General features: G+C 38.0%; 1 protein-coding gene across 3 annotated transcripts in view; it reads left to right on the forward strand.

Moving 5' to 3' along the window:
* LOC120426396 (GATA-binding factor C-like) overlaps positions 1-27,883 on the forward strand; it is a 227,657-nt gene that overhangs the window by 23,574 nt on the left and 176,200 nt on the right. For all 3 annotated transcript variants that reach the window (XM_039591152.2, XM_039591151.2, XM_039591150.2), the window contains exon 2: positions 11,971-12,717. In XM_039591152.2, the coding sequence (XP_039447086.1) occupies positions 12,522-12,717 (196 nt within the window). In that variant the 5' untranslated portion in view covers positions 11,971-12,521. The remainder of the gene's footprint in view (positions 1-11,970; positions 12,718-27,883) is intronic.

Here is a 27,883-nt window from a genome sequence, read left to right on the forward strand (position 1 = left end):
GAAACTTCAGAAGAGTAAATAGGACATAATTAGGGTTGTGAGACAGATAGAAAAAGTTGAGACAGAATATGATAAGCTGGAAAGGTAAGGGTAGATTAGAAAAAAGTAGGACAGTCTTATGAAGTAGACAAGATAGAATAGAGCAAGGCAGAGTACACAAAGTAAAACAGAGAAAACAATGGGACAACACGATAGAAAGTCAGAAATTGAATCTTAAGACACTCTTTTCCGACAACCTAAACGTTTGATGTTTCGCTGTCAGAGTTAACAAGCAAGATACGAATCGAACAAATGTAATAATTGCCCTAATTCGCATTCGCCCACGCAAATGCAAAACTACAAACAATTCGCCAAAACGCTACAAAACAATTTCAATTTGCAGAGTAGCTTCCCAGTTTTCCAGCTACCTAATCGAATGTGTGAACCTTACACTGTCGGAAGCATAACCTCGGCGTCGGATGCTCACGTGATGTGCACTTTAGGATGGATATTAGATGCACTCCAGCAGCAGCAGCACGAAGGCCCTGCACAGAGAAGACCAATTTGTTTTCCTCAGGTGTTCACGGATTACCGCGTTTTATTTCTTTTTTGCCGGTTTCGGTTTCACCCGTCTGCTGAAAATTCATCAGCTCGAAAATAACAACCGCGTAAATGTTGTTTGGAATAATTACTAATTGCACCTCCGGCCGAGACTCCCATGCTCATCACCTTCTTAGTACGAGTACGACATTAAAATGGCCCAGCTCTGCTGGGAGCGCCTTTTCCACCGCATATATGCGCTGCTCGTTATTTACACACATGTATTAAGCCTTTTTTTTAACGTGCACACGAGAAACGCGCGAGATTTTGTGGTTGTTTGTTTAATGTTTTCGGAGAGGCACCCAATTGTTTAATTACCTTCTGGTACATTCATTACTGCACCGGCAAACACACCCGGTTGCGACGTGGTTCATTCAGAAAAGCAAAACGCCTAATGTGAGGTGAAACCTGACATTGAAACTGCCGTCAAACCACTGGGCTTTAACGACATTCGACCCAGAAAATTATTGTCTCATCCGAAAAACAACCGGTGGCAATCGTAATAAGAAAGGTCATAGGGTTGTAGGCGGCGAGATTTCGTCCCGTGCTCTTTGAGTTGTAAGTTTGCACGCTACCGCTACGCTACGCACACTAGCCTACTGCGATGCGCCGAAAACAAAGCTGTATTGGTGTCAACTGCGTGTTGTGTTCGTTTGCTCTCGTTAATAGAGGAGAAAAGCAACTCGCGACAAAATTTTGTGGCTAGGAATTTTGACAGGTATGATTTTCATAAAGTATTCGTTTCCTTTTCTCTCCCACAAATAAACTGGGGACAATGTAGCTGTCAAACTAGGCCAAACTGTTAAAGTCACTCACAAAATGAACTTTGAGTGATTTGAGTTCATTCCTGACATTACGATTTTCTCCTCTAATAGAGGAGAAAATCGTGACGTCAGGAATGAACCTCTAATAGAGGAGAAAACCGTGACGTCAGGAATGAACTCAAATCACTCAAAGTTCATTTTGTGAGTGACTTTAACAGTTTGGCCTAGTTTGACAGCTACATTGTCCCCAGTTTTCTTTGGCAGAGAAAAGGAAGCGAATACTTTATGAAAATCATACCTGTCAAAATTCCTAGCCTCAAAATTTTGTCGCGAGTTGCTTTTCGCCTCTATAGAGGAGAAAATCGTGACTTCAGAAATGAACTCAAATCACTCAAAGTTCATTTTGTGAGTGACTTTAACATTTTGGCCTAGTTTGACAGCTATATAGAGGAGAAAATCGTGACGTCAGAAATGAACTCAAATCACTCAAAGTTCATTTTGTGAGTGACTTTAACATTTTGGCCTGGTTTGACAGCTACATTGTCCCCAGTTTTTCTGTGGGAGAGAAAAGGAGGCGAATACTTTATGAAAATCATAAGTAAATCTTTCCCAGTTCCTGAGGGGAACACCCGTGAAGAGTATCGGGGCCGGCATTTACAAAGCGGATTCAGTGGCAGTTTTTCATTCAACTAATGTTAACATGTTAAGGTTAATGTTAACATTCCATAGGTCGCCTCCCTAAGGTGTCGTGATAAGGTCCAGTTTGTGACGATACACTACCTTCCCTTTACTAAGCAATCGAATCCAGAAGGGAAAAGATCACCAGTTGTGTTGGTCCGAGCCGGGATTTGAACCCCGATCTACCGCTTACGAGGCGGAAGCGTTACCACTAGGTTACGTGGCTCGGTCTTATGAAAATCATACTTGTCAAAATTCATAGCCTCAAAATTTTGTCGCGAGTTGCTTTTCAACCCTATTGGTTTAGACTTAAAAGTTTCGTCAAAATAACAAGAATTGAAGATTGCACCCTGACTTTTTCAGTCCAACTTCAAAACAAACTCATTTAATCCACATAAAGAGTTTTATTTTTGCTCAACCAGCATGATGCTCATGTTACTTGTCGTCGGACAGTGTTGTCGTCATCACTTTGACGAGATACTCGCCGAGATTTTCCAGGTCGGAATTTACTACGTGCCACAAACATGCTCGCCCAAAGTACTTTCGGGCTGTAACTGATACTTGTATGCGTGTTGTTGTTGTTGTTTTCGTCCGTTCCAACTTTCGTTTTATTTCCCTTTTATTGGGCACTATCATTATTACCAACTACTGTGTGACCCGGCATAAGAATTAATGAATGAAATCACTTGTTTTGGATAAAATATGTACGAGTGTGTGTGACTGTGTGCGAGCAACTTTAATGTCATTGCGGGAGATATTCCACTTTATCAAGACTTTAGGGGTGGTGACTCGGTGTGAGTGAGCTTGCAAACAAATGGGCTCGTAAAAGAGTACTATAAAATTACAGCACAATTGTCGTCGTAAAACAGCAGCAGCAGCCACACTGTAGAAATTTGAGCTCAAAACCGGAGCAGCGCTCACAGTAAGTGTGTGGCTGTAAAACGGCAGTCAATCCGGCAGCAAGTGAACGTTTTGTGAAGGATATCAAAGCAATATTTTTATGTTGATGATTTTTTTTGGTGGGGGTTTGTAGTTTTGAGTAGCAAAAAAAGAGGGGACACCACAATAGTGTTTTATGATCCGTTAGAGTAGAAATTTGAAGACACACTTTTCACGCGAGGGATTTTGGGTTCTTGAAAGAGAAATTAAAGCGACACCTGCGGATTTTCTAAATGATTTTAAACTTTTTTCCATTTATAATTTTCATCTGTCATAAAAGGTAAAAAATTCTCATACCTTCGGCATATAATAAATTTTGTCTTATTTCCATCCAATTTGCTGTTCCCAACAATTGAAATTAATTATTATGCTTTTGGAAGCATTGAATTGTTTTTTGATGCTTTTCCATCAAATGTTGCTAATTGAACGTATTATTTGAATTTAGCTTCACAACAAAAAAAAATCTGTGTAAAATCCCATGCACATCACCTTTGTGAGCAAAAGCATGTAATATTGTATGAGAAAACGTGAACACAAAAAGCATGTACCGAAGAAAAAAATCAGGTCTCCTCACCCCAAAAATAAGTCAAATTCAGATTAACAAGTCCGGGCCCCAACCCTCTCGGCTATCTCGCTGCTATGAAAATGATTCGATCAATGCCATTGTAACAGTAGGTTTTCCGTACGTCGTATACTGTGTTAACTGCATACGATGTATGGGGAACCTACAGGTACATCGGTGAAGATCCAACTAATGGCATAGCGGTGAGATAGCCGAGAGGGTTGGAGCGCGGACTTGGTAATCTGAATATGACTCTCGCCGGTTTGAGTTTATTTTTGGGGTGAGCAGACCTGATTTTTTTTCTTCGGTACATTCTTTTTGTGTACACGTTTTCTCATACAATATTACATGCTTTTGCTCACACAGGTGATGTGCATGCTGGTTCGTAAAAATGTGAATAATTTTGAAAATTTAAAATGCCGTTTTGACGGCATGGTTCGATGAAAAGTGACGGGCATTTGCTACTCAATGGATAAATTCTACCCAATAGCTAACTCCTTACCTCCAAATTAAAATTGAGATTTTTTACGTTTTTGTTTACCATGATCCGATGAGATGAAAATCGAATTTGTGCAAAAAGAATTAATTCAATTGGTTTAATACCTAGTACTAAAGAAATTACAATTTGAAGTTAAAGAATTATGGAGCACTGGTGCAACTACAGGTGTTAGAGGGTTAATTGTGAATAAATAGAAGACTTTTTGTGGAATGATGTTAATTTATCGGATAATTTAAATCATGTTGCATAATAATACAAAAAAAAAATCATTGAAAAATTACTTTCTATTGTTTGTTAAAAAAAAATGCAAAAATATATTCAAAGCTTGCTTCAAATATTTTAACATACATTGGGTTGTTAGGAGTAAAACCAACACTAAAAAGCTTTACCATTTGTTCAAGAGCTGAAACCATTATTTGTCATGAAAAACATAATTTCTGCATGTTTTTTTCTCATTTCAATAAACTGGTCACAGAGGCAAGATTAAAATTTCTCATCAAAAACTACCAAAATACATTTTCTTGTAGTTGAATATTTTTTTACATGCAGTCAAGCAGTTAATCTTCACACTTATTTAAACCATTAATGTTGAATTCCTGTACAATTTTGTTGCATAATATTAATTAAAATTAAGATCATAACAATTTTCAATAAATTTTAAATTTCCCGGGAATTCCCGGGAAATTTGTAAACCCGGGAAATTGGACGCTCTACATAAGACCGATCAAAAGCTGTAAGGATAAACGCATATATCCAGAGTTTTTGTGATAAGGTCCTATAAACATATGAGAGACAATAGCTTATAGGTCCTTTTCAAAAAAAAAAAAAAAACTCTAGATATGAGCTTGACATTTCGGTCTAGTAGGTTTCCCGTACTGATGGGCTACATATTTCAGGGTGTAAAATCACATAAAATTGCATAAAATAATGCAATATTTATTTTACACCCAGCTGGATTACTACTTTTTTTAGCTGTGTGCATCTCTTACCCCTTTTCCACCATATCGGGAGTAGTGTATGATTTTCGTTTTTTATACAATAAAGTTTCAAATGAAAAATCTATAATAAGTTATAATTTTTGATGAACTTTTTATAAACAAGTAAAATAGCATTAAATAACTGCCCCATTTAGGAAGCACTTCACGCCTCCGTCGTCTCCCGGCACAGAAATGGGCAACCTTTTGACACATTTCACAGCAAAAATAGTTAGCGCCCGGAGACTCGATAAGAGAGACAGCTTCTACACACGCAAAGGCAGCACCTATCCCCGGCATCGGTGGACCCCTCACCCTCGCCGTCCTTCGCGGGGAACCCGTCACTTTCGATTTCTGTTCGGAAAACTGTCGTCCCGCCACTTGGCGTAAAAAAAACACACACACACCTCCCTCCAACTCTCGAACCAGGGCCCGTTAAGTTTATTAGAGGGGCATTTATCGACACCTAATCGATGAAAATGGTAATCGAATTCAATTCAATTGAATTTAATTTTATTGCCACTCTGGCGCGCGCGATCGGTCGCCCCCAGTCGCCACCAGGTGACCAGGTTTGAGGTTAGGTCGCTTGGCGCTCGCCGAAGCTGGTTTGGGTCCACGATTTGATGGTAATTTATCGTGGCTTGGGTGGGAATATTGGTGACAGACACGTCACTTTCTGCTTTGGGGGGCAGTTTTTTCTCACTGGTTTAATTTTTTTCACGGTTTCGCCAAACTCTTTCTTGTTGCTGTGGTGGAGGCAGCGTTTTTTTTTTGTTGACGGGCTAATTAAAATATGCTTAACGACACGTGCGATCTAACGGCCACGGCGATTGATATCTGGGAATAATCCCCTCCAGGCAGCGTGGAGAAAATCAAGCGCCGCTTGGAAATATTAGAGCAGTAATGTCGTCACTCTGTTTGGTACGGGAGCGTTTTATGTGGTGCGAAAGTGGACCGCGCAATCGAGAAATGACTGTGAAAGTAAGGTGGTAATTACGTGTGGCACATTGTGGGACTTCCGGAGTTGAGTGACATGTGGGAAAATATTTGATCGTTTAAGTTTTCATTGATCAAATTTCACACAGATCTAAATTTTAGTGATGCCTCAACAATTTTTTAAAAAACTTACATTTTATTATTAGAGGTTCTTGGTCCTCCAAAGTTTCCCGGAAAAAAGATATTGAAGTCTACCGCCGTAACAACACGATCCTACCAAGATCTGGATCATGGTTCATATTTAGTGATGTCCTCGGGACCGCTTGGCATCACTTTAAACTTTGTGGAGCACTTTTGGGATGTTGTGCAGATCTTGGAGACTATCGCCATAACAACCAGGATTGCCACATGTACAGATATTTTTGGCACAGACCAAACACTCAAACTAATTATTTTTAACAGTTAAAATTCATTTGAGTAGTTTTTGTAAACTGCACTAAAAAGATAAAAAAATGCATCTTTTTGCTTGTTTAGTTTTTGATAAAAATGTTTTTTTTAAAGTTATATTTGATTGAGTGTTTGGTCTGTGCCAAAAATATCTGTACATGTGGCAAGCCTGATAACAACACAATTAAAAAAAAATCGGGTATGATTCATATTCAGTGACGTTTAGTGGGCATTAGAGTGCTTCAATTATAAAATGGTTAATTTGGGCATTTATTTTGTGTGAACAAAAGTATTTCTCGAATAACTGCGTAGTTGACCAGATTCCACACAGAAAGAAATTCTGTAAGCTAATCCGGTAATTCTATGTCGCAGAATTTGAAATAATTTTTTTTTCGAAAAAATCCTCAAAATTATTGATTTTGCTATACTGCCCATGTTCGCATAAATGTTCCATATGCAAAAACAGCAAGCTGCGAAAAACAGTTTTGAACCAAACTGCACAAACTGCATCAATAACTTAAAAGCGATGAAAATGCATATGGGAAATTTATGCGATCAGGGGCAGTATATGGGTATCAAATGATCGGGATTTGTTCATACATTTCCAAGGTTATAACACACATTTTTTTTAAATACTCAAAATTTTCACAAAACTACGAAATTTCCAAAACTACTGAAAATATCAGTTTTCCACAATATGGGTACCAAATGATCGGGATTTTTTTTTTAATACCGTAATCTGGGGCGAATCGGGACTACAGTCTGAATAGGGACAGCAGTTTTTAGAGCACTAAAAGCTTTTAAATTTGGAAATAGATGTACACATTTTGTTGGTCTGAGTCTGTTCTAACCGAAACCAACCAGAAAAATCAAAATATTGTGCTCCAACATGGTTAAAACTGCTGTCCCAATTCACCCCATGTGTCCCGATTGACCCCAGTTTACGGTACGTTCTAAGATTATAAAACAAATTTTTGAAAATACTAAAAAAATTCACAAAACTACGTATTTTCTAAAAATAATACTAAAATTTTGTATTTTTTTCAAAATTAGTTTAAAGTGATCGGAAATTTTTCATGCACTTCGAAAGATTTTTTTTAAATATTCAAAATTTTCATAGAACAACATACTTCTGAAAAAATAGTCAAAATTTCAATTTTTATTATATGGGTATCGCATAACCGGATTTTTTTTTATAAAAAAATGAAAGTTTTGTTTTTTTTAAACGTATTTTTATGTAAACTTTGAATGTTTTCAAAAATTTGTGTTATAACTTTTGAAATGTATGAATAAATTCAGATTATTTGATACCAATTGTCTAGCAAATTAAATTTTTCAGTAAATTTTCGAAAATACGTAATTATGTGACTTTCGAAATTAATGAAAAATCGCGGTCATTTGATACCCATATTGTAAAAAACCTATTTTTTTTTCAAAAATACGTAGTTTTGTTCAAATTTTGAGTATTTTACATAACGTGTTATTATATTCGAAATTATGAAAAAAAAACCCAACCATTTGATACCCAATGCTAAAAAAAAAATTGAGTATTTTTCAGAAAAAAACATAGTTTTGTGAAATTTTTTAGTACTTCTCAAAAAATATAATAACTTTCGAATTGTATATAAAAATCTCAATATTATAAAAAACTGTATTTTTTTGTATTTTCCAGAAAATACGTAGTTTTGAGAAAATTTTCAAAAATGTGTGTTATAACTTTCGAAATGTTTGAAAAAAATCCTTATCATTTGATATTTGTTTAGCAGAAACAATAATTTTTATTTTTTTTTCGAGAAACATTGCATTTTTAAAATACAGGAATAATACGTATTTTTGTAAAAAAAATCATTTTATTATACTTGCAATGGATAGTTGACATCATCTCGATTCCAAAACACTATATTTTACACCTCTTTTTTGAGTAATATCACATACAAAATGTGTAAAAATGTAAACCTACTGAAAATTCATCAAAAAAAGATAAATATTTATCAATTCCTGATGTTATATTAAACATTTTTTTCGACACAAGATTTGTCACCATTTCCTGATGAATATTACCATCATTTTTTTCTGTATACAAATGAATTCTAAAAGACTGATTTTGTGTTGGTGCCTTTAATATAATATAATTTTAATACCCATATAAAAATGATTTTAGCGAAAAAGTTGCTTTATAGTAGCATTATACATTTTTTTTTTGGTTTGTGGATAACACAATTTTAGAATCACCATCAACATTGTTTTAAACTTTTAGCAAAAACTTCTAAACATGCACAGAAAAAAAGTTGAATTTTGGAATGTTGAAAATTTGGTGGGTTGAATATTCCCTCTTTTTCGAGTAATATTACATACAAAATGGGTAAAAATGTGAACCTGATGAATATTCATCAAAAACTGATGAAAATTCATCATTTTCTGAGGTAAAATTAATCATTTTTTTTTAAACACAAAATCTGTCACCATTTCCTGATGAATAATACCATCATTTTTTTTCTGTGTGTATACAGCAAGCAAAAAATCGGATCGTTAAACAAAACCGGGATTCAAACTGACTACATTCAGATACCAACTGCTGACCTTCTGAGCCACTGAAGTAGGGCACTTTCTTCTAATAGGTTGTTTTTTTTTCAACTAATAAAGACCTCTTTTTTATTTCAAACCAAAATTCAACAGCATTGACAATTTATTGCACCATTATTTGCATAGATAGCTTAATTCGTAGACCACAGCTTGCTCAAAATGTTGCCAAATAAAGACACAACCTTCTGTCGACCTTACAATCGTAATGCCTCACAAACAAAAATGATATTTCGTATTCAAATCATATTTTTACCGCGAAATCCATCCAGCGACGACGTCGTCGCAGAGACAACCGAAAACCCATAAAACCGCTGGATATGCCGTAAGTTTTAACCCCTCCCCGCCGTTGAAGAACCTAACCTCGAACAAAAAAAGGACCCGTCGTAGTTTGGTTAAAGCTTTGCCTACGGGCTCTTTAAATGGGAATGGTCAGACATCTTACTCGCCAAGCCTTGGCGTGTCTAGGCTGCCGGGACTCCGTTTGTCTGTGGTCAGTCTTAATTTTTTTTTCGGAGGGGGTCTATAAAATACCAACCCTATCTTAATCGCCTTTGAGCGCGAGCGCGCACTTTTGAAACAGTTGAACTACAACGAAAAAAAAAAACTGTCAGAGTCCAAGGTAGATTTATGTGTATTTACGAATACTACCCCGGGTCTGACATTTCAATGAGCTCACCTCCGCCTTAAAAGTTATGCTCCGGAATTACACGGCTGACCGTTGAGAAAACCAAACCAAACAACCTCACCGAAACCGAGTGCTGAAAAGTGGAGCATAAATTAAATTTCTTTCTTCGGAGCTGCAAACGATAGCGGTTCGCTGCTGCAGCGTTACTTCCTCAACGCTAAATTAATTTGAATAATTACTCACAATATTCAAAATATCTGGCGCGACCAAGCTTGGGGCTGAGGGCTCAGCCTGAGCTTCCTCCCCGATTAACTGTTGTGCTTTCTAATCGAAGAAAGGTTTGCGTTTTGTTTGAAACTGGATTTATGGCAAAATAAATGTCTCCAGGACTTGATTGTAGAATTGTGTGTGTTTTTAAGATTAAAGATCAATGCTTGAAAAGGGATCTATCACTGAACGGGACTGCTCGATATTCGATAGAACTTTCTGTCAGCGATCATTTCCCAAAACGATATTTGAGCGCTGACACACAGCGCCTATCATGATCGTCGTTGCTTGGCGACGGTCGATGAAACACGAAGACGAAACGAACGAAAAATGAGCACCACTCAAGCAGCCGCCTGAACGAGACAACGTGCTCTTTCTCTCGTTTTTGTCTCTCTCTTCCTAGTGTATGCTGCGTGTTGACAGAAATCATATGATTGCTATCATTGGAGAGATGATCGGAATCTCGGTAGAATGTCAAACGACCGCTCTCTATGCGATTTATCTCCTGGAGGGAAGTCAATGATTGTGTGAGTGACTTTGCGTAGAACTCATTCCTTTGTGTGTGAAACGAACGAAAGTAGAATGTAAAAATCAGGTTGTCGTGGTGAAGACGATTGGAGTGTTCTGTCAGCTATCACAAACAAAGTCGAAATTTCACAAGCCCTGCATGTAAAATCATGTAAAAACTGTAAGAAAGGTCACAACTCCCTTCAGGTGTATCAATCAAACTTTTTCGGTTCAAGTTCGCGTGGAGCTGGGGGAGAGATCCCACAGACTTTAAAAGTTCCCAAGCCATGCGTGACGACGGCGAAGACAACCACAACAACGACGAAGACGACTCCACCAACGTGAAGAAAGTGATTTATTTGCAACCGTTTGAAAAGCGGTCAACCTGGTCTCAGCCCGTAACGGCTACGGCTACGGTTCCTCCCGGTTCCCGGCTAAACAAATGTTCCGTTGAAACACCTGGACGCGGTGGCCAGTTCGCGATGATGTCAGCGCGCGAGTTGTGCCGCCGGGGGTGGCCAAGAATTTCAATAAATCTCAATCACTTATCATCGAGAACCTCCGCGAGGTCATAGGCTGGTTCATAGACGCGAACGCGAACCTATGGGGAAGCATCTATCTTTCACACCATCTCCGGCGAGGGCCAGCCACGCGGCGGGTGTCCACTGGTGGGACCACGCTGGCTGGGTCGCTCCCCAGTCCGGAAAAAGGGGTTCCTCGCCAGCGTAATTACCAATGTTACAACCAATTTATTTTGATAAATTGTTACCGTTTTTCGTCGCTGGGGTCCATCCTCAATGAGAGTTGACCTGCTAGGTCCAAGCCTTAAAAGCAGGTGCCTAATTGAAAACTGTTTTCAGAATCCAAAGTCAAACCTGGGGTTCCAGAAGCAAATCAATCAATTTCTTCAAATCCCGTATAACCCAGCGAGAACTCCAAACTAAAAAAGACAGACGAGCCACCTCGAAAAATCTAATCAATAACATTGGTTTTCTACACAAACACTTCAGCATTATCGCTTCTTCCCGAAATAATAGAAAATTCGTATATTTGAGCAATTAATTAATAACCCATCCCGGAGGGCTCGTTAATCTTGCCACACTTCTTCCTCAAATGGAGAAAGAGCTTCACGTTCGCGTTGATTAGACTAAGATAAATGGTTTCTCGCCAACTGCCAGCAGAGCGAGAGATCCAGGAAGAAACAAGTGCCCAGCATCCTCTGGGATGCTGAAATGAACGGATCGGCCCGGTGGAGGTGCTAGTTGAGCGTTAAATTTTAAATTGAAATTATCGATTTGAAAAATTGAATTCACAGCCGGGGTGCCTCGTGCTGGCAGTAATGAGGTGAGAAAGGTGTGAACTACGTGCGTGAGTAACGGGAAATGGCTGTTTAGAGGGTCTTTTGGCAATTGTTAGTTATGAGTGTAAGGTCAACCAGGGTATATCATATTTGAACCTAAGTTTTGGGGAACTATTAGCAGTCTTTTTTTGCACCCAGTTTACCTTAGACTTCATATTGTTCAATTAGTGCGTTAAATTTGAATATCCAACCGTGAATTCAATCGACTAATCTTAAACTTTCGTGTTCTGCCCACTTTTCCCCTCCACAGATTTTGCCGGTCCGATTCTGTCAACATGTCTTAAGCAACCTGTCCGTCAGTGGTCTACCGAAGCGTGCCAACTGGTCCCCTGGCCGGGCCGATTGTTTGCGAAATTTTCGCGATGACGTCTAATTAGGCACCCCTCGCCAAATTTCCTGAGCTGAATTGGATGTTGGACTTCCGAAAAAATAGAGAGAAATCGTGGGCCAATTTGTTGGCACCTGGGTCGATTTTTTTGGGGGCCAGTTTCTTTTGGGTGATTAAGGAAATTGAGGAAAACTTTCATCTGCAAACGAGACTACGCTGAACGGCTCCGACCGTTTTCAAAAGTTGAAGGGAGTTGACGAAACGCTATGAAGAATTGGGTCAGTGAGACTGCAAACTGATGGGAAACAAACCAGTGACTTCAGAGGAAGCAGCTAACAAAACTTCCTAAAACATTGTGACCACCGTGCCATACCAAACAGTGAACAAGTGAATTGAAAAAAAGATAATTGATTTTTGTGTAGTGAAATACTTTTAAAGTGAACTTGCGAAAGGATACCAAAACCAACTTTACAATGGATATGACATCGGCGGCGGAGGCTCGAAGCTGGTATGATAATCAGCGACTTGCGGCATCGCCTGGCACTACGGCCGGCTTGGGTGGACACCAGTCGGTTGGAGCCGGGATGGACCCGACTGAAATGAATCCGTTTTACCCGCTCGAAAATGGTTCCCACCGGAGGTATTACCCCACCAGTTATGCACCGCACGGTAAGTAATTGAAGAATATTATTTCTGTGATATGTACAATTCTAAAAGTGAATCAAAAGTAATTATTTGATTAAAACCTTATCCAAATTTATCACAATTGGACTGAAACTTGAGGCACAACATTTTTTGAAATATCAATATTTAAATGGAAACAGTAATCGACAAAAAAATATTTTTAAAGGATTGCTGGCAATCAAGGGTCCTGATTCTCGGTTCAAAGATCAGAAATCGCCGAGCGGATCTTTGCCGACTAGAGCGCGCAACCATTCGCGAACAAACACTACTCTCTAGCTGACAGCCTCTTGGTCAAGCGCTTCACCAAGCGCAACAAATACTTTGTGAATTTCTTTGCCTTCGCAAGCGAATATGTACAGCAAGGAGAGAAGCTAACAAAATACCAGCTCGGCGCTCTTTTGGCCTGCACTGCCACAGTTAGCCGTAAATTTGTAATTGGCAAGTTGGAAATTGCTGTCAAATGTGTTTCCGATGTTGTTTTATCAACAAAATTGCAAAACATTTTAGATAACATTGATTTTAAGCAGTTTAATAAATGATCAAAACAAAGCCGATCGCAAACTTTTTCGACTCAGCTTTGAGCGACATAACGCATTCGGTCTCTCTGAACCATTCGCTGTACTACCCGAATGGAGTGAGAGCGAGAGTAAAAAGAGAGTATTCAGTAGCGATCGGTGTGGAAGTGACAAACGGTAGGAAACGGTCAGAGCAGTTTTTCGTCGCGTTCGATTTGTGATCGCGAGTGAATAAGTGTTTTTAAAGCAATCAGGACCCTTGCTGGCAATATATATTTTCGCTTTTTTATTTGGCTTTGAAAACATAAAAAATATGTAAAATTGATAAAAAGCCACAATATCACATTTCATATAGGTCAAGTTTTTCACAAAATAGATCGATTTTCATTGTAATTTAGTCTGAAATATAACTCAAAAGTATCTAAACCGACTTTTCAGTTTGTACTGCTGAAATCGCCTATAAATCTGATATTTTTTTTGATTCTGTTTCAAAAACTGTTAAACTTATCATTTAGAAACAAGATCAAACTAATTTAAGTTAAAGAATTTCCGAAAACCTTGAAAATTAATTTCTGATTTGAACCAGCTTACAAAGAGAACTCATGACTTTTTGAAAAAGATGAAATAATCATATTTAAATGCGGTTTCGTAACTACATTTTTTTTTAATTTGGGAAACCCTTTTCTCAATGCATTGTCACTTGTCTACCAAGCTCAGATTAGTTTTAAGCCAGTTTTTTTCGTTATTATTTTGTATGTTTTATGTTGAAAGATTTTTTTTTTGCTTCTGTAAATATGCTAAATGTTGGTTTGAAATTGAACATATAAATTTAAATTATATTGATTTTATTTTTTAAGCTTTATTTTAGACTAAACTATTTAATCTGTTTTGTTTAAAGCTATTTTAATTAAACATTGTGCATTTAAATCAAGTATGAGTTCCATGTTTTCTGGAAAATTGAGAAAAATTTTAAGGGTAAAAAAGGGGATAAAGTCTCCCACATTGGAACATCTTATGTTTCACTTCGAAATGATATTTTTTATTTGAAAGTCTTGAACAATATTCATTGATATTTCTTTTCACCTTAATTGAGAGAGAAGAGAAATTCGTTCTTTTCAAATTGTCTTTTTTTTGCAAAATGATTTTATGTCATCCAAAAATATGTCGAAACAAAACAAAAATCGATGACTTCAAAGAAAAGTATGCATAGAATTTTACTGCAAAACACAACACAAAGTTCAGTTTATTTTTTTGGATTTTTAAATTCAAATTCAAATCACAGCAAAAATTTACATAATACGAAAACAATAATGCTTCCGAAAAATATTATTGAAAAAAATTTAAAAAACATCTGGATGACAAAATAGTAGTTTATGCAACAAGTTGCAAAAAGAGGATTTTTTCAGCACGAGTCGTACATTTATCCAACGAGGTTCACCGAGTTGGATAAATACGAAGAGTGCTGAAAAAATCAAGTTTTGCACCGAGTTCCATACAACTTTTTTTTGCAATTCCGAAAAACAAGGATTGAGTGAAATTTTATGTCAAATTTTCATGTATTTTGTCAATAAATCTGTTTTTTTTTCAATAATTTGCAGCCTGAAACGGTGATAAGATAGAAATTTGGTGTCAAAGGGACTTTTATGTAAAATTGGACGCGATTTGATGGTGTACTCAAAATTCCGAAATAACGTATTTTTCATCGAAAAAAAAACCACACAAAAACCTCTTAAGTTTATATATCATTTTTTTTGTAATTGTCTGCTCTTCAACTTTGTAGAACATTGTTACACTCTTTAAAATAACCCTGGAAAGTTAGAAAAAAACACGAAATTTTGAAATGAAAATGTTCTAAATGAAAAAATACTCTTCTGGGTTAATGTAGATTTGAAAAGTACATTAAATTTCCCTTAAAATGACATTTTCCATTTTTTTTACAGTTAAGTAACGGAAAATGACAGAATTTTTAAAACTTTTTTAGTATTTTTTTCGATGAAAAATCCGTTTTTCGGAATTCTGAGTACGCCATCAAATTGGGCGTACACTTTAACACCAAATTTCTATCTCATCATCGTTTCAGGCTGTAAATGATTGAAAAGCACCTCTTTTTTCGAATGTTCAAAAATGGGAGGGGTCGTACCGCCCCTCCGTCACGAGATATAAAAAAAACGGACCTCGGATTCGGGATCAGGGACAAAAGTTACCCCTTAGGACAAAGTTTCATGCAAATCGAAGAGGGATCGGAGCAACTGCTGTGTGAGTTGGTAGAGAATTACCCAGGTAAAAAAATCATACCATATATAAATCATATATTTTTATTTAAATTTAGTTGTTCAATTTATTTAATGAATGTTTCATGAACAGTCTTAAGGGCTGATCATAGAAATATTTTGACAAGCCGTCGCGGGCCGGACGTTGGGCAGGTCTGCTTTATATTCTTAAATCTGCCTCGGAAGTGTTTCACTCTACCCTGTTGCAATCACCTCATTTCAAATAATTCATAAAATAGCTGCAAGCAAGTGCTCTTTAGTGCAATTGCAACTGCCCCAAACGTTGCTTGCATCGCTCATTGCTATCCGCCCCCACACTTTATCAAATGAATTCCATTCCATTCTTCTACCCTCTCCTCATCAGGTGCCAAACCTAGCGCGCAAAGAGATGATTTATGGCCGAATTGTTTCGCACCAGAGCTTCACTTTCCGACCGTTTCGACGGCTGAAAACGCTTCCTTTGATAAAGTAATTAGCTGGGGCATCTTCTCTCCCTCTTTGACTTTATGAACAGTTTCCAACGAGATTTTCTCAACCCCCCCCCCCCCCCCAAACTTCTCTAGGGTGAAGCTTTAACACTCGGAATACCAAACCAAAGAGATAACAGCTGATTAGGACAATTGTTGCATTTCAGAAGTCAAGATTCAGCTTGGTAATCCAAGTGTTAAGGGACTCAACTCGAGAACAATGAGCCAAGAATTGCAAACAACATCAACGACAGAGAAGGCAGCACAAAAAAAAGAGGTTTGAAGACCCGTGTAGTAACTTCAGGGTGGGTGATGCAATCATCTCCCTCGCAGTGATCGAAGAAGACACTGCTGTTGTGTAGAGACTTAGCGTTAACCTAAGGGCTAGTATTCACCGGCAGCTTGAGGGGTGGGCTCGCGCGCGTTGCCTATGCTAATTGCTATTTTGCGCGTTCTTGATGGAAATCTCAATTGTTTTCCGCCGTTTTTCTTCCCGGGCTAGCATGCGGGACCGGTCAGCACAGCTGAGAGGGTTATTGGCAGAACGATGGGAAAACTTGTTTCACTTCCATCAGCCCCTTCCAACCCTCTGAGTCCTAGAAGTCTGGCAGGTGGTGACTGATGTGGTTGTACTGTACGGATGTGCCCCCCTCGTCATCATCAACGCCACACACGCGTGTTCTTGAGGGGGGGCTGCTGCTTAGCAATTATTGATAATTATAATTTTATGTAATTGAGAGAGTGAAAAAAAGACGCTGCAGGAAAACAAGTACTTTGGGGGAGGTATGGGCTGGCAAATTGGTCGTGTGTTTGTTTTTTAAACATGTTAAAGTAGTCACAGGAAATGTTGACCTTGACCTTCTAGTCAAGTTGCCTGAGGTTTGGATTTTTTTATGAATTTTTTTTTGTATTTTGAAAATTTTTGCATTTTAATAAAGAACTTTTAAATTAAGACAGAGTATTGAATATCTGACTACTCTGCCATTGATATTGTTATTTGAATAATGCTAAATAGTTGGTTTCAGAATATCAAATAATTCCAAAGATTCAACGTAAACGACCACCATTTTGCATCGTCAAACTTCACGATTCTTCAATTTTCGCGCAAAACAATAGACCTAAGCTGTCTTCTTCCGTAACACCCCCTGCATTTCTCCTCGGTCAGCAAACTCACCACCCACCCATCATCACCGGCAACACTTGTGCTGCCGTGATTGGATGCAATTTTCACGCGCGCTGGGAAATTCTTGCAAACAACCACAGACAATAGACCTGTGCATTCTGCCGTTGTTTTCCCGACCTCCTCCCCCCAGTGCTGGCCTCGGGGACACAATTTAATGACAAACACCGGCGACGACGGCCACCATTCACTAGACAACCACCTAGTAGTTGGTTCTCGTCGTCACCGGTTGGACGTGGTTGGATGGCTCGAACGGACGGAAGTTACGATCTCCGCCCCTTGGAAGCTTGGAAAAGCTTGTAATTATAAGAATCGCGAAACCCCACAGCTACCCCCTGTACCACGAGCTCTGATGACCAGGGGTGCCAATGCATTTGGTGTAAAACAATGTTTAAATTAAGAGCGTGTTTTTCTACATTGTTTCAGAGGTCGTTTCGAGATGATCAGATTTGAACGATTTTTTTTGTCATGTCTATGAGATGAACTCATGCCAAATGTAATCCCTCAACAACAAAGTGTTAAAACGACCATCTAAATTTAAGGAATGAAAAACATCAAAAATCTGAAAATTTTCTCACAGTATCGTAAAGCTTTATGAAATCCAATTCTTTTCTTAACATTCGAATAGTCTATAAAAACACATTAAAATATGCGAGAATGATCCTGAATTTGATTACTTTTTGTCAGAGTTTGAGAAAATTACTGTTAAAAAATGATTTTTTTAAAACCTAGCCTCCCTCAGATCAAAAGTAAGGGAATTTGATGGATTATAAGCAATCGTAGTTTTTCTCATAATATTTCTATTTTTGTTTAAAAAAACATTTAACACCGTTAACTTTTGCCGTGTTGGCATACTTGACGGTATTTTTGATCGCAATTTTGGTATACGAAGTCTTCAGAAAATTTTACAAGAGTTTAATAGTAGTTGAACAGGGGAAAATATGATACTTTCAATTCTCAGCTACTCAATTATCATGCATGTTTTCAAGGTTCAAAAAATGTTTTGTTCTATTATTATTTAAAATAAAGTTGTCAAATTCATCATTTGGTCTTGAAAACGCTTTTTATACAACGGTTTAGAAAAATCATGAAGTTTGACATGCATCTTGCCCTTTTTACTGGACCAAAGAGGCCAATTCTTTCCTCGGGCCCCTAGAACCGGTCACAGAAAGTAAAAATTTAGTGTTTTACTAATTGGACACTAGTAGTAGCATTCTCTGTTGAAATCATGACGTTTGAGATGCAACATGCCAAAATTACTGGACTGGTCAATCTTCCACCGGAGTTTCGAAGCATGGTTCTTGTGTTCTATTCTGCACTGTCTTGTCTTGGGGGATCTTTATGCGTCACAATTTGTCAAGACTGACATTTTTTGTCGATATTTGACCTTAGGGGAATTTTATAAAATCGTCGGAATAAAAGTTCCGGTGAAAATCCGGCCATATCTCGGTGTCCCGAGGTCCACCCAGGATGAAAACCCTTCCAATCGATTCCCAGCACTTTTTTACATAAGAAAAGTTCTGGATGGACTTGAGCAACAAGCAGCGTTCCGAGATGTGGGCGTCATCGTATTTTTTCCCGATTTTATCCCACTGTGCAGTGTGTAACCACAAAAGCCGCCACAAAACCAATTTCGCAAGCGCAGTTTAAAGGGACGTACTCTCTGATATTTTGGTGCAGGAATACATTTAATGCACTGAATTGGGTGCTGAATAGATGTACTTATCAGCACCAAGTGCTAAAAGTATCTAAAAGCAATAATTTTCGTTACTGGTTTAATGTGACAATTAAACAAGTCAATATTTGACTTAAAATTCCATTTTTCCATCCATCATTTGACTTGAAATCCATTCGGAATTAAAAAAAAAAGTTTTTTGCAACTCGGTGCAAAATAGTCCTGTCAAATATCGTAACTCGGGGTGTCATTGATCATTTATTTCTCAAATATAATTCAAATGGTAAGACTTGTCTCAGGTTTTATATATGTTTTAAATGTACTGGGGCAAGTCACAAAATGTCCATGAACCGTAAAATGGGGTGACTTTGATAGGTTTGAGATATTTCCGCATTGCCTATTGGAATCATACTGATCGTGTTAGATAATTATTCAAAATACTTCATGAAGAAATTTTTATAAAATTTTGAAAAGTTTAAAAAGTTAGATAAATTTTTATAAAATTTTGAAAAGTTTAAAAAGTTAGTTAACTTAATATTTGAAAATGTTCATGAATCGCATTATTTTGATATTTTCAGAGTGTCATGATTTTCTCAATGAACATGATTTTGAATCGGAAAACGGAATGCATTTTCGGATTCTTTGAACAATTGTTCAGTAAGAGAAGGTAAAATTATTTTCTAAATAATAAATATTATGTGTTTTAGAAACATAATAAAATAAAACAAATTTATGCGTATTTTCAGTAGAACAAGTGTAACATAAAATGTGAAAACTTTTGATTCGTGCTGCGAATTGGGTTTAAAATGCAATATCAATCGATAAGTTCCTAAACAAAACTAGTTATGTCGAATGTCAGGCAAAATTCTGAATTTTTAACAATTTTACAAAAAAAATATATGTATTTTATTGACAAGCAAATGAACTAAGTTAACTAAATATAAACATTGATTTCTTTTTCTTCAAAGATTTATCAGCAACTTTAGTGATGGTACACTTGACGTAAAAATAAAATTTGGACACCTTAAATATGATTTTAACAATAAAAATTACGACTTTCAAAGTCACCCCGGAATCCAAAATAAGAATTTTCAACGCAACTTTTTTTTATACACTATTGAAAAACTTTAATCCAAAAATAGTTAGTGGACCTTGTGAACCCACCCCAGTGCATGTTTTTTAAATAATAAACTTGAGACAAACCTTACACACACAGCTAAAAAAGTAGTAATCCAGCTGCGTGTAAAAGGCCTGAGTGTAAAATAAATATTGCATCATTTTATGCAATTTTATGTGATTTTACACTCTGAAATATGTAGCCCATCAGTATAGGGACGTGGCGTTACATCGTGCTGCCACCTGGTTTTTTTAAGCGCAAGAGTGTAAAAGTGCTGAGTCATCGTCTAAAAATAGACGGCGTCCTATCTCGCCCAGCAAAATGAAGTCGATAAAGTAGTCGGTTTCGATGAGAAAAAGTGGAAAACGTGGTCTAAAAATAGCGACGCCATCCCCCTATGGGAAACCTACTTGACCGAAATATCAAGCGCATATATGTATTTATTAGGGTGGGTACGGATTTTGAAAAGTTCTCAGATCAAGTTCTGGTGTGGTTCCCCTTGTAGGGCATACCTATAGGGACTCTCACGCCAAATTTCAGCTTATTTGGTTGAAAACTGGCTTGTCTCAAGCGAGTTCAAGTTTACATGGGATTTACTATGGGAAATTTTGAATTTTCGTTCATTCGCTCCTACAGGCTTAAGGAAAACATGTAGAAACTTCTAGGATGGCCAGAAATGAGCGGAATCGTCTGGAGAACAACTTTCCCTAAGAGACCAGGTCGATTCGGTCAACCCCCATCGAGCTCAACGGCAATACATCCGGGGTTTTCGGAACCAACGGTTTTCTCCAGAAAAGCATCAAACTTTCCTTAGCATGCTATGAATGTTTGATGAACACCGCGACGCCACATGTCAAACAGCTACCACGTGGATTAGCACCGCCTATAAAGAATAACTTTTTATTACTTTTTGAACTATATAATTATCATTTATGGTGATCCTGATACTATTTAGCTGTATTCTGAACCTCCAAATAAGAAAAAAAAACTGTTATGGTGCAAATTTTAAAATCACGTGGTAGCTGTTTGACATTTGGCGTCGCGGTGTTCATCAAACATTCATAGCATGCTAAGGAAAGTTTGATGCTTTTCTGGAGAAAACCGTTGGTTCCGAAAACCCCGGATGTATTGCCGTTGAGCTCGATGGGGGTTGACCGAATCGACCTGGTCTCTTAGGGAAAGTTGTTCTCCAGACGATTCCGCTCATTTCTGGCCATCCTAGAAGTTTCTACATGTTTTCCTTAAGCCTGTAGGAGCGAATGAACGAAAATTCAAAATTTCCCATAGTAAATCCCATGTAAACTTGAACTCGCTTGAGACAAGCCAGTTTTCAACCAAATGAGCTGAAATTTGGCGTGAGAGTCCCTATGGGTATGCCCTACAAGGGGAACCACACCAGAACTTGATCTGAGAACTTTTCAAAATCCGTACCCCCCCTAGTATTTATCCTTTCCATTCTTCATCGGTTTGATGGCCGAGTGGGCTAAGGCGCCAGTCCTTACTGATGGTGCTGGGTTTGAATCCCGTCGGTTGCAACTTTTTTTTTGTGTTTGCAAAAAAATTACATGCAGTGTGTAATATTAAGTGTTTATTTTGACGAAGGTGATGTGCATGCTTTTGCATGCGATTTTACCATCGGATTTTTTGCTGCAGCAAAAAAAGAAGTTATCCAGCTGCGTGTAAAAGGACTGGGTGTAAAATAAATTTTGCATTATTTTATGAAATTCTATGTAATTTTACACCCTGAAATATGTAGCCCATCAGTATGGGAAACCTACTTGACTGAAATGTCAAGCTCATATATGCGTTTATCCTTTCCAATCTTCATCGGTCTGATGGCCGAGCGGGCTAAGGCGCCAGTCCTTACTGTTGGTGCTGGGTTTGAATCCCGTCGGTTGCAACTTTTTTTGTGTTTACAAAAATTGTACATGCAGTGTGTAATATTAAGTGTCTTTTTTGACGAAGGCGATGTGCATGCTTTTGCATGCGATTTTACCATAGAATTTTTTGCTGTGTACCCGTTGTTTGTTTGTATATTCCAAAAATTTAATGAAATCCTATCAATGTCACCCTGTTATATGGTACGTTTTGAGCAAACAAGTTTGTTATGAATAGAGCAGTTTTCCACAAAAAAAACGGAATTTGATTTTACCTATATTTTTCGAATTAGCTAATACTTTTTAAGGGTCTCCCCTATGACCAAAGAAGCAATTTTGTGTCGTTAGTTTAACCATACAAGGTCCCGTACAATTTTGACAGATGCCTTTTCAAAAAAGGTACATAAATAATTACGATCCGTATCTTTTGAAGTTATTTTCGGATCAGTTTGGTGTTTAGATAAGTAGGATACTTTTAATGTTAAAATTGGAAAAAAAAATAGAATTTGTTCAACTTAGTTTATTAACTTTTACGAAAATGTTAATAAATCTGAGGTTAAGGTCATGGAATGTTTCGAAATTGTTTTAAATTCATGAGAGTTAATTTTTTTTTATACAAATATCAATTTTTGTTGTCACTTAATCTAATTTTGTAGAATGATTCATAACTTTAAAAACTATTCAAAATTTTATGAAAATTACTGCATGCGGTACTTGCATCTTATTACATAAAGTTCCATTTTCGAACATCATTTCTTGATTTTTTTTTCAATTCGTTGATATTTTAATTTTTACAACTCTTATCTGGATAGCAGCACATTTTAAAAATTTTGTAATGAATTGCTGTGATAATATTTTGTTTGATTTGCTTCGATTTCATATGAGAAAACAAATATTCATTGTGTTTTTTTATTAAACAACACAATTTTTTGTTCTGTTTTATTTACTGAGGAAGTCACAAACAACTCGCATTAAAAAAACATTATGTTTTTTACAGCGAAAAAACTGCGATTCATCTTTTGAGATTATCGGAAGCAGATCCCAAAGAAATAACTATACAACATTTCATAGACATAATATCAATTTTCAATTCGGTTTTATTGGTGAATAATCAAGATACAATCAGTTCTTTTGCAATTCATAACAGAGTTTTGGAGTTCCTTTCAGCTGTGTGTTGCATCATAATCCATTTTGGAACAATTATTTCTATAACTAAGGCACTAACATGAGCAAGAAAAATTAAAAAAAAACTTGCTAAAATTGCAAAGGAAAGGGGAAAGAAAGAGAAAAAGCTTAGAACTAAATCACAGTATTTTATCCTTTGTAGATGTGCTTGATCATCAGCTCCCCAAGGGCCAGAAATTGCTCCGCCTTGTTACGGCAGCTTCGAAACCGCGTCATCATCTCCCCCGCGAGAGCAAAGAACTCCGGCAGGGTGAAGAGATCTTCCCCGGTGACTTCTTACTAGGCCGTATTGTCGCTACCGGCGACCACACTGGCAAACGATCGCCCCCATCCTGGAGGGAACGCTGACGTAATATCAAATAAAAAAAGTTCTAACGACCTTGTTTACTCAATTGCAAAGAAATTTAAATTAATTTCTCATACAATTTTATACCGGATGGTTGACAATGAACATGGAGATGGTATTGTGATTCTAATCCAGATGTAACATTTTAACATTGTACGAAAATGCCCAAAAGAAACTATGAAACCAAGGTCTTGCTCTCAAAACATCGAAATCATAAACTATTCTTTCTCTTCGACGATGTGCCACCAGAATCCAAGCCAAATTAATGATTCGTTCTTCAAAAAAATATAAACCAATAGTTTGAAACATGACCCAAAACTAAGCACAATAAGAACCTCTGCCTTCCACTTTCAAGAGTTTTCCCAACTTCCACACCATGAAAACAAACGCTGGTCACTGACTGCTGCCGTGTTTGGCGTGTACCAAACAGCACATCATCAAAGTATAATTGAATGGCTGGTTGATGGCACCCAACAGCAGCAGCTATCTCTTCCAACTCCCACCCGGTGGATCTTCATAGAACACACCGTGTGTTAGTTGCTGCGAAAATGCAATTTTCATTCGCACAGCATTTAAAGTGACGATGGCGCTGCGCATGCAAATTATCTGATTCTGGGAGGGGACGGGCGAGCGCGAAAAAAAAAAAAAGAGTAAATTACTTCCCGCCCATCGCGCGCGATCCAGGGTCGGTGATAGAACCTCAGGTACCTGATGGCGATGCAATGATGCACGTGTATAGCCACCGCGAGGGAAGTGTTGATTTTCCCGAATTTTCCACGCCTTTGGGCTTTGCGAGGAGATTAGATCGGCGTAAAATAATACCCATTTGTTTGGATGGGTTGTTGGTGGTTGGAGAGGGTAGGTGGCGAGGGGGTGAACCTTGAAGGAATAATTAGCTGAGGTTGAGTTGAACTCAGTTAGGTGACTCTAACGGTTTGTGTTTGAATATAAATAACCTGAATATAATTCTTTTCAGAGCTTACAGAAAAAGTTATTGCAAAGTTTTTTGTCATGAAAATTTTTAGCAACTCTCACGATCACTTCGAAACCTCCAAATATCTTTTTATAACTGCTTGTTTTAAAGTTTTATTACGTTTTTCATGGTTCCGAAAATCAAGGCTGATAGTGAACCAACAGAAGCTATAAAACTTAGACAAAATCAAACCTATTGGTAAACGATTTCTACGAACAAAAATCACATCTCTTCGTTTGGTGCTCAAAGACATAAAAATAATAAACAAACGCGCGCTCGACCAATCCGCACTCAGCTCGGAACGTATCAATAATCATAAATAAAAATCACGATACTTCTCGATAGAGACACAGTAATTAAAATTTATTAGCTACTCCGATCCAATCAATCAGCGATCATCGGCTGACCAGGAGCACCCTACTGGCGCGGGGAAAGATCTTCAAACGACGCAACTCGCGACGAAGCCACTCCATTTGCTGCGGTAGCAGCGGGAATAAATCAAATATTCAAATTCAAGCTTGAGCGCAACAGTGTCGTTGAGAGAGATCCGGAAAAAGAGGCCGCCCATATTCATGGCTGTAAAACGGTGAAAAATTTGAATTTTTAGCGAGCACGGAAAGTATTGATTGGTGGAAATTCAAATTGAATAGGAAAAATTCTCATCTCTCATCTCTCATCTCTCATCTCTCATCTCTCATCTCTCATCTCTCATCTCTCATCTCTCATCTCTCATCTCTCATCTCTCATCTCTCATCTCTCATCTCTCATCTCTCATCTCTCATCTCTCATCTCTCATCTCTCATCTCTCATCTCTCATCTCTCATCTCTCATCTCTCATCTCTCATCTCTCATCTCTCATCTCTCATCTCTCATCTCTCATCTCTCATCTCTCATCTCTCATCTCTCATCTCTCATCTCTCATCTCTCATCTCTCATCTCTCATCTCTCATCTCTCATCTCTCATCTCTCATCTCTCATCTCTCATCTCTCATCTCTCATCTCTCATCTCTCATCTCTCATCTCTCATCTCTCATCTCTCATCTCTCATCTCTCATCTCTCATCTCTCATCTCTCATCTCTCATCTCTCATCTCTCATTTTTCACCGTTTCAAAAAAATTCCAAACTTTCCGTTGTGCCTCGGACCAAACCCTCCGATTGGGCGGCCCCGTAGCGATCGGACCGCCGGTGATAACTCGCGAACAGGACTGTTATTGGAGCATTAAAATCAATCAATCGCTGATAAACGCCACACCGCGTCTCCGCCGGCCAGTGGAACGATTTCGGGATGCTGATTTTTATTGCAGAACACGCCCATCGTGATCGATTCGATTTCGATTGATTTAGGATCGGTGCTGCTGCCAGGTGGAAGCAAGGTGGGAATCTGGTTTAGCATAATTACGATCGAGGGGCCACCTGAAGGCGGGGTGTTTTTTCGAGATCGGAACGTTGGTTTTTGTTGTTGGACTATCAAGTTCATTGATTTAATGGGTGCTCAAACCCTTTTGGATATTATTCAAATTGCTCACTTTTGATCGATTTGTGGAAGAAACGGAACGGCTTTAGATTTAGAAATAACTGCCTACTAATCAATCGCATTTGTTATGTTTAGTGACTTATAATGGGAAGACCCTTCAAAAATTTAGTAATACCTGAGCAGTGGAAAATAAAACGGGAATACTCATTTTTGGTATTAGGCGTCATCCATAAAGTATGTCACGCTCTAGGGGGGGAGGGGGGGTCTGAGCAAGTGTGACATTGCATGTTATAAGTATAGGAAAAGCGTGACAAAGGGGGGGAGGGGGGGTAAATTTTGGCTGATTTTAGCGTGACGTACTTTATGGATGAAGCCTTACTTGGGCAACTAGCAGCGACCAAAATGTGCCCTTGGTTGCCTGGGTTAGATGGTTAAATATCATGAAATCAAACCAAAACCTGCCTTCTCGTTTTACCTCAACGTATCTTCATACTGGTATGTTTTAGTGTCATCGTCTGAGTGTTATTATTGAATTGAAATTGATTTTTTTTCCATAAAATTTTCAATTGTTTTGCAAGTATAGACCACCAAGCACACACAATTTCAGGAGTTCTACAAAAACACTACACAGAGGTCTACAAGAACACTAAGTTAGCAGTTTGCACTTCTCTTCAAATCTTTAATTCATATCCTGCCGTGGTCCAAACTTGCTATGCTGTAGCAATAGTTTTCAGGAGTTCTACAAGAGCTTTTAATTGCTACTACAGTCATCCCACATATTCGGAACACCCACAAATTCGGAACACTTTTGTGATAATTTGTCATTAGCATGCCAAATGCAGCTGTTCTCTCGACCCTACTATTTTTAGGACCTTTATTTGGACAATTTCTTGCTATTTCACTAGTAAAAGTAGTACTTTTTGAACAAAAAACTTTACTTCAAGACTATTTTATCTAGAGCAGCAAAACACTGCCTCCAAATTGCCTGTTCCATGATTGTGGGATGTTATTGTGCCTCCCACAATTGTGGAACACCAGAATTTAACTGATATTTTCACAAAAAAAGTTATCAGACCATAGATAAAACATCACTAAGCTTGAGTTTCACTGGTTGCAGTGTGTGAAGTCATTATTTTGTTACAAATATGTACTCCTGGAGATATAAAGTTTGTTTACATCCGTAAGAAAAAAGTGTTCCGAATTTGTGGATTTCAAGGGTCAGAGTTTTTCTTCAAAAACTTGATATAAAAGTGAAAATTTGGAGTTGTTCGATACAGCATTCGAAAAATCGCATGAAAAGCTTTCAAATGAAGGTAAAAGCGAATCATAAAGTTCAATAACCGTTTTGCTATGATTTTTTGAACATTGGCCGATCTGTAAACTGTTCTGAATATGAGGGATGACAGTACTTGGGCATACGTACTATGCTTTGTACACTATATCTGACCATTAAACTGTTTTTACCAACCCTGATCCGCAAAACAACACAGTGGTAGATTACGCGACACCCTGCTATAATGACGTTAGCGAACTTTCTACGAATCAATTTGTTGGGTAACAACAATCAACACAGGGTGTCATTTCGAACCTTTCTCCGTCCAACGTCCCTCCACCCTGTCGTCGTCGCCGCTGTCCAAAGCGCGTGCGTTTCCTTTAACGATCCCCAAGAGGACTCCGATTCTCCCAATTCCTGAAACTGATTAACGCTAGATATCGAACTCGGAGGGACTAACATTGACGAAGTTTGATGACGATGACGACGACGACGTCGGAGCTGTTAAAAATTTATGGCCTCTCTATGAGATTAAACACGGTAGGCTATAAAATTGCCAAAGTGAAGTGATAATAAAGCGATTGGGGAGCGCGCGCGCCCGTGCCCGAATCAGGGGCAGGCCCCAGCAGAAGCCCCGCGAGAGTGTCCACGAAAAGACGACACTGATGGACTGTTGAGTTGACACCGGAGAAGCCAAGCCCGATCGGGGTCCGTATCGCATTATCGATTATTTTATGGTTCTTTTTTTTTTGTCTGTAAATTACTTTTATGCTCCTGGAGCCACTTTTTGTGACCGCG

This window comes from Culex pipiens, chromosome 1 (assembly GCF_016801865.2).
Source record: "Culex pipiens pallens isolate TS chromosome 1, TS_CPP_V2, whole genome shotgun sequence".
NCBI lineage: Eukaryota > Metazoa > Arthropoda > Insecta > Diptera > Culicidae > Culex > Culex pipiens.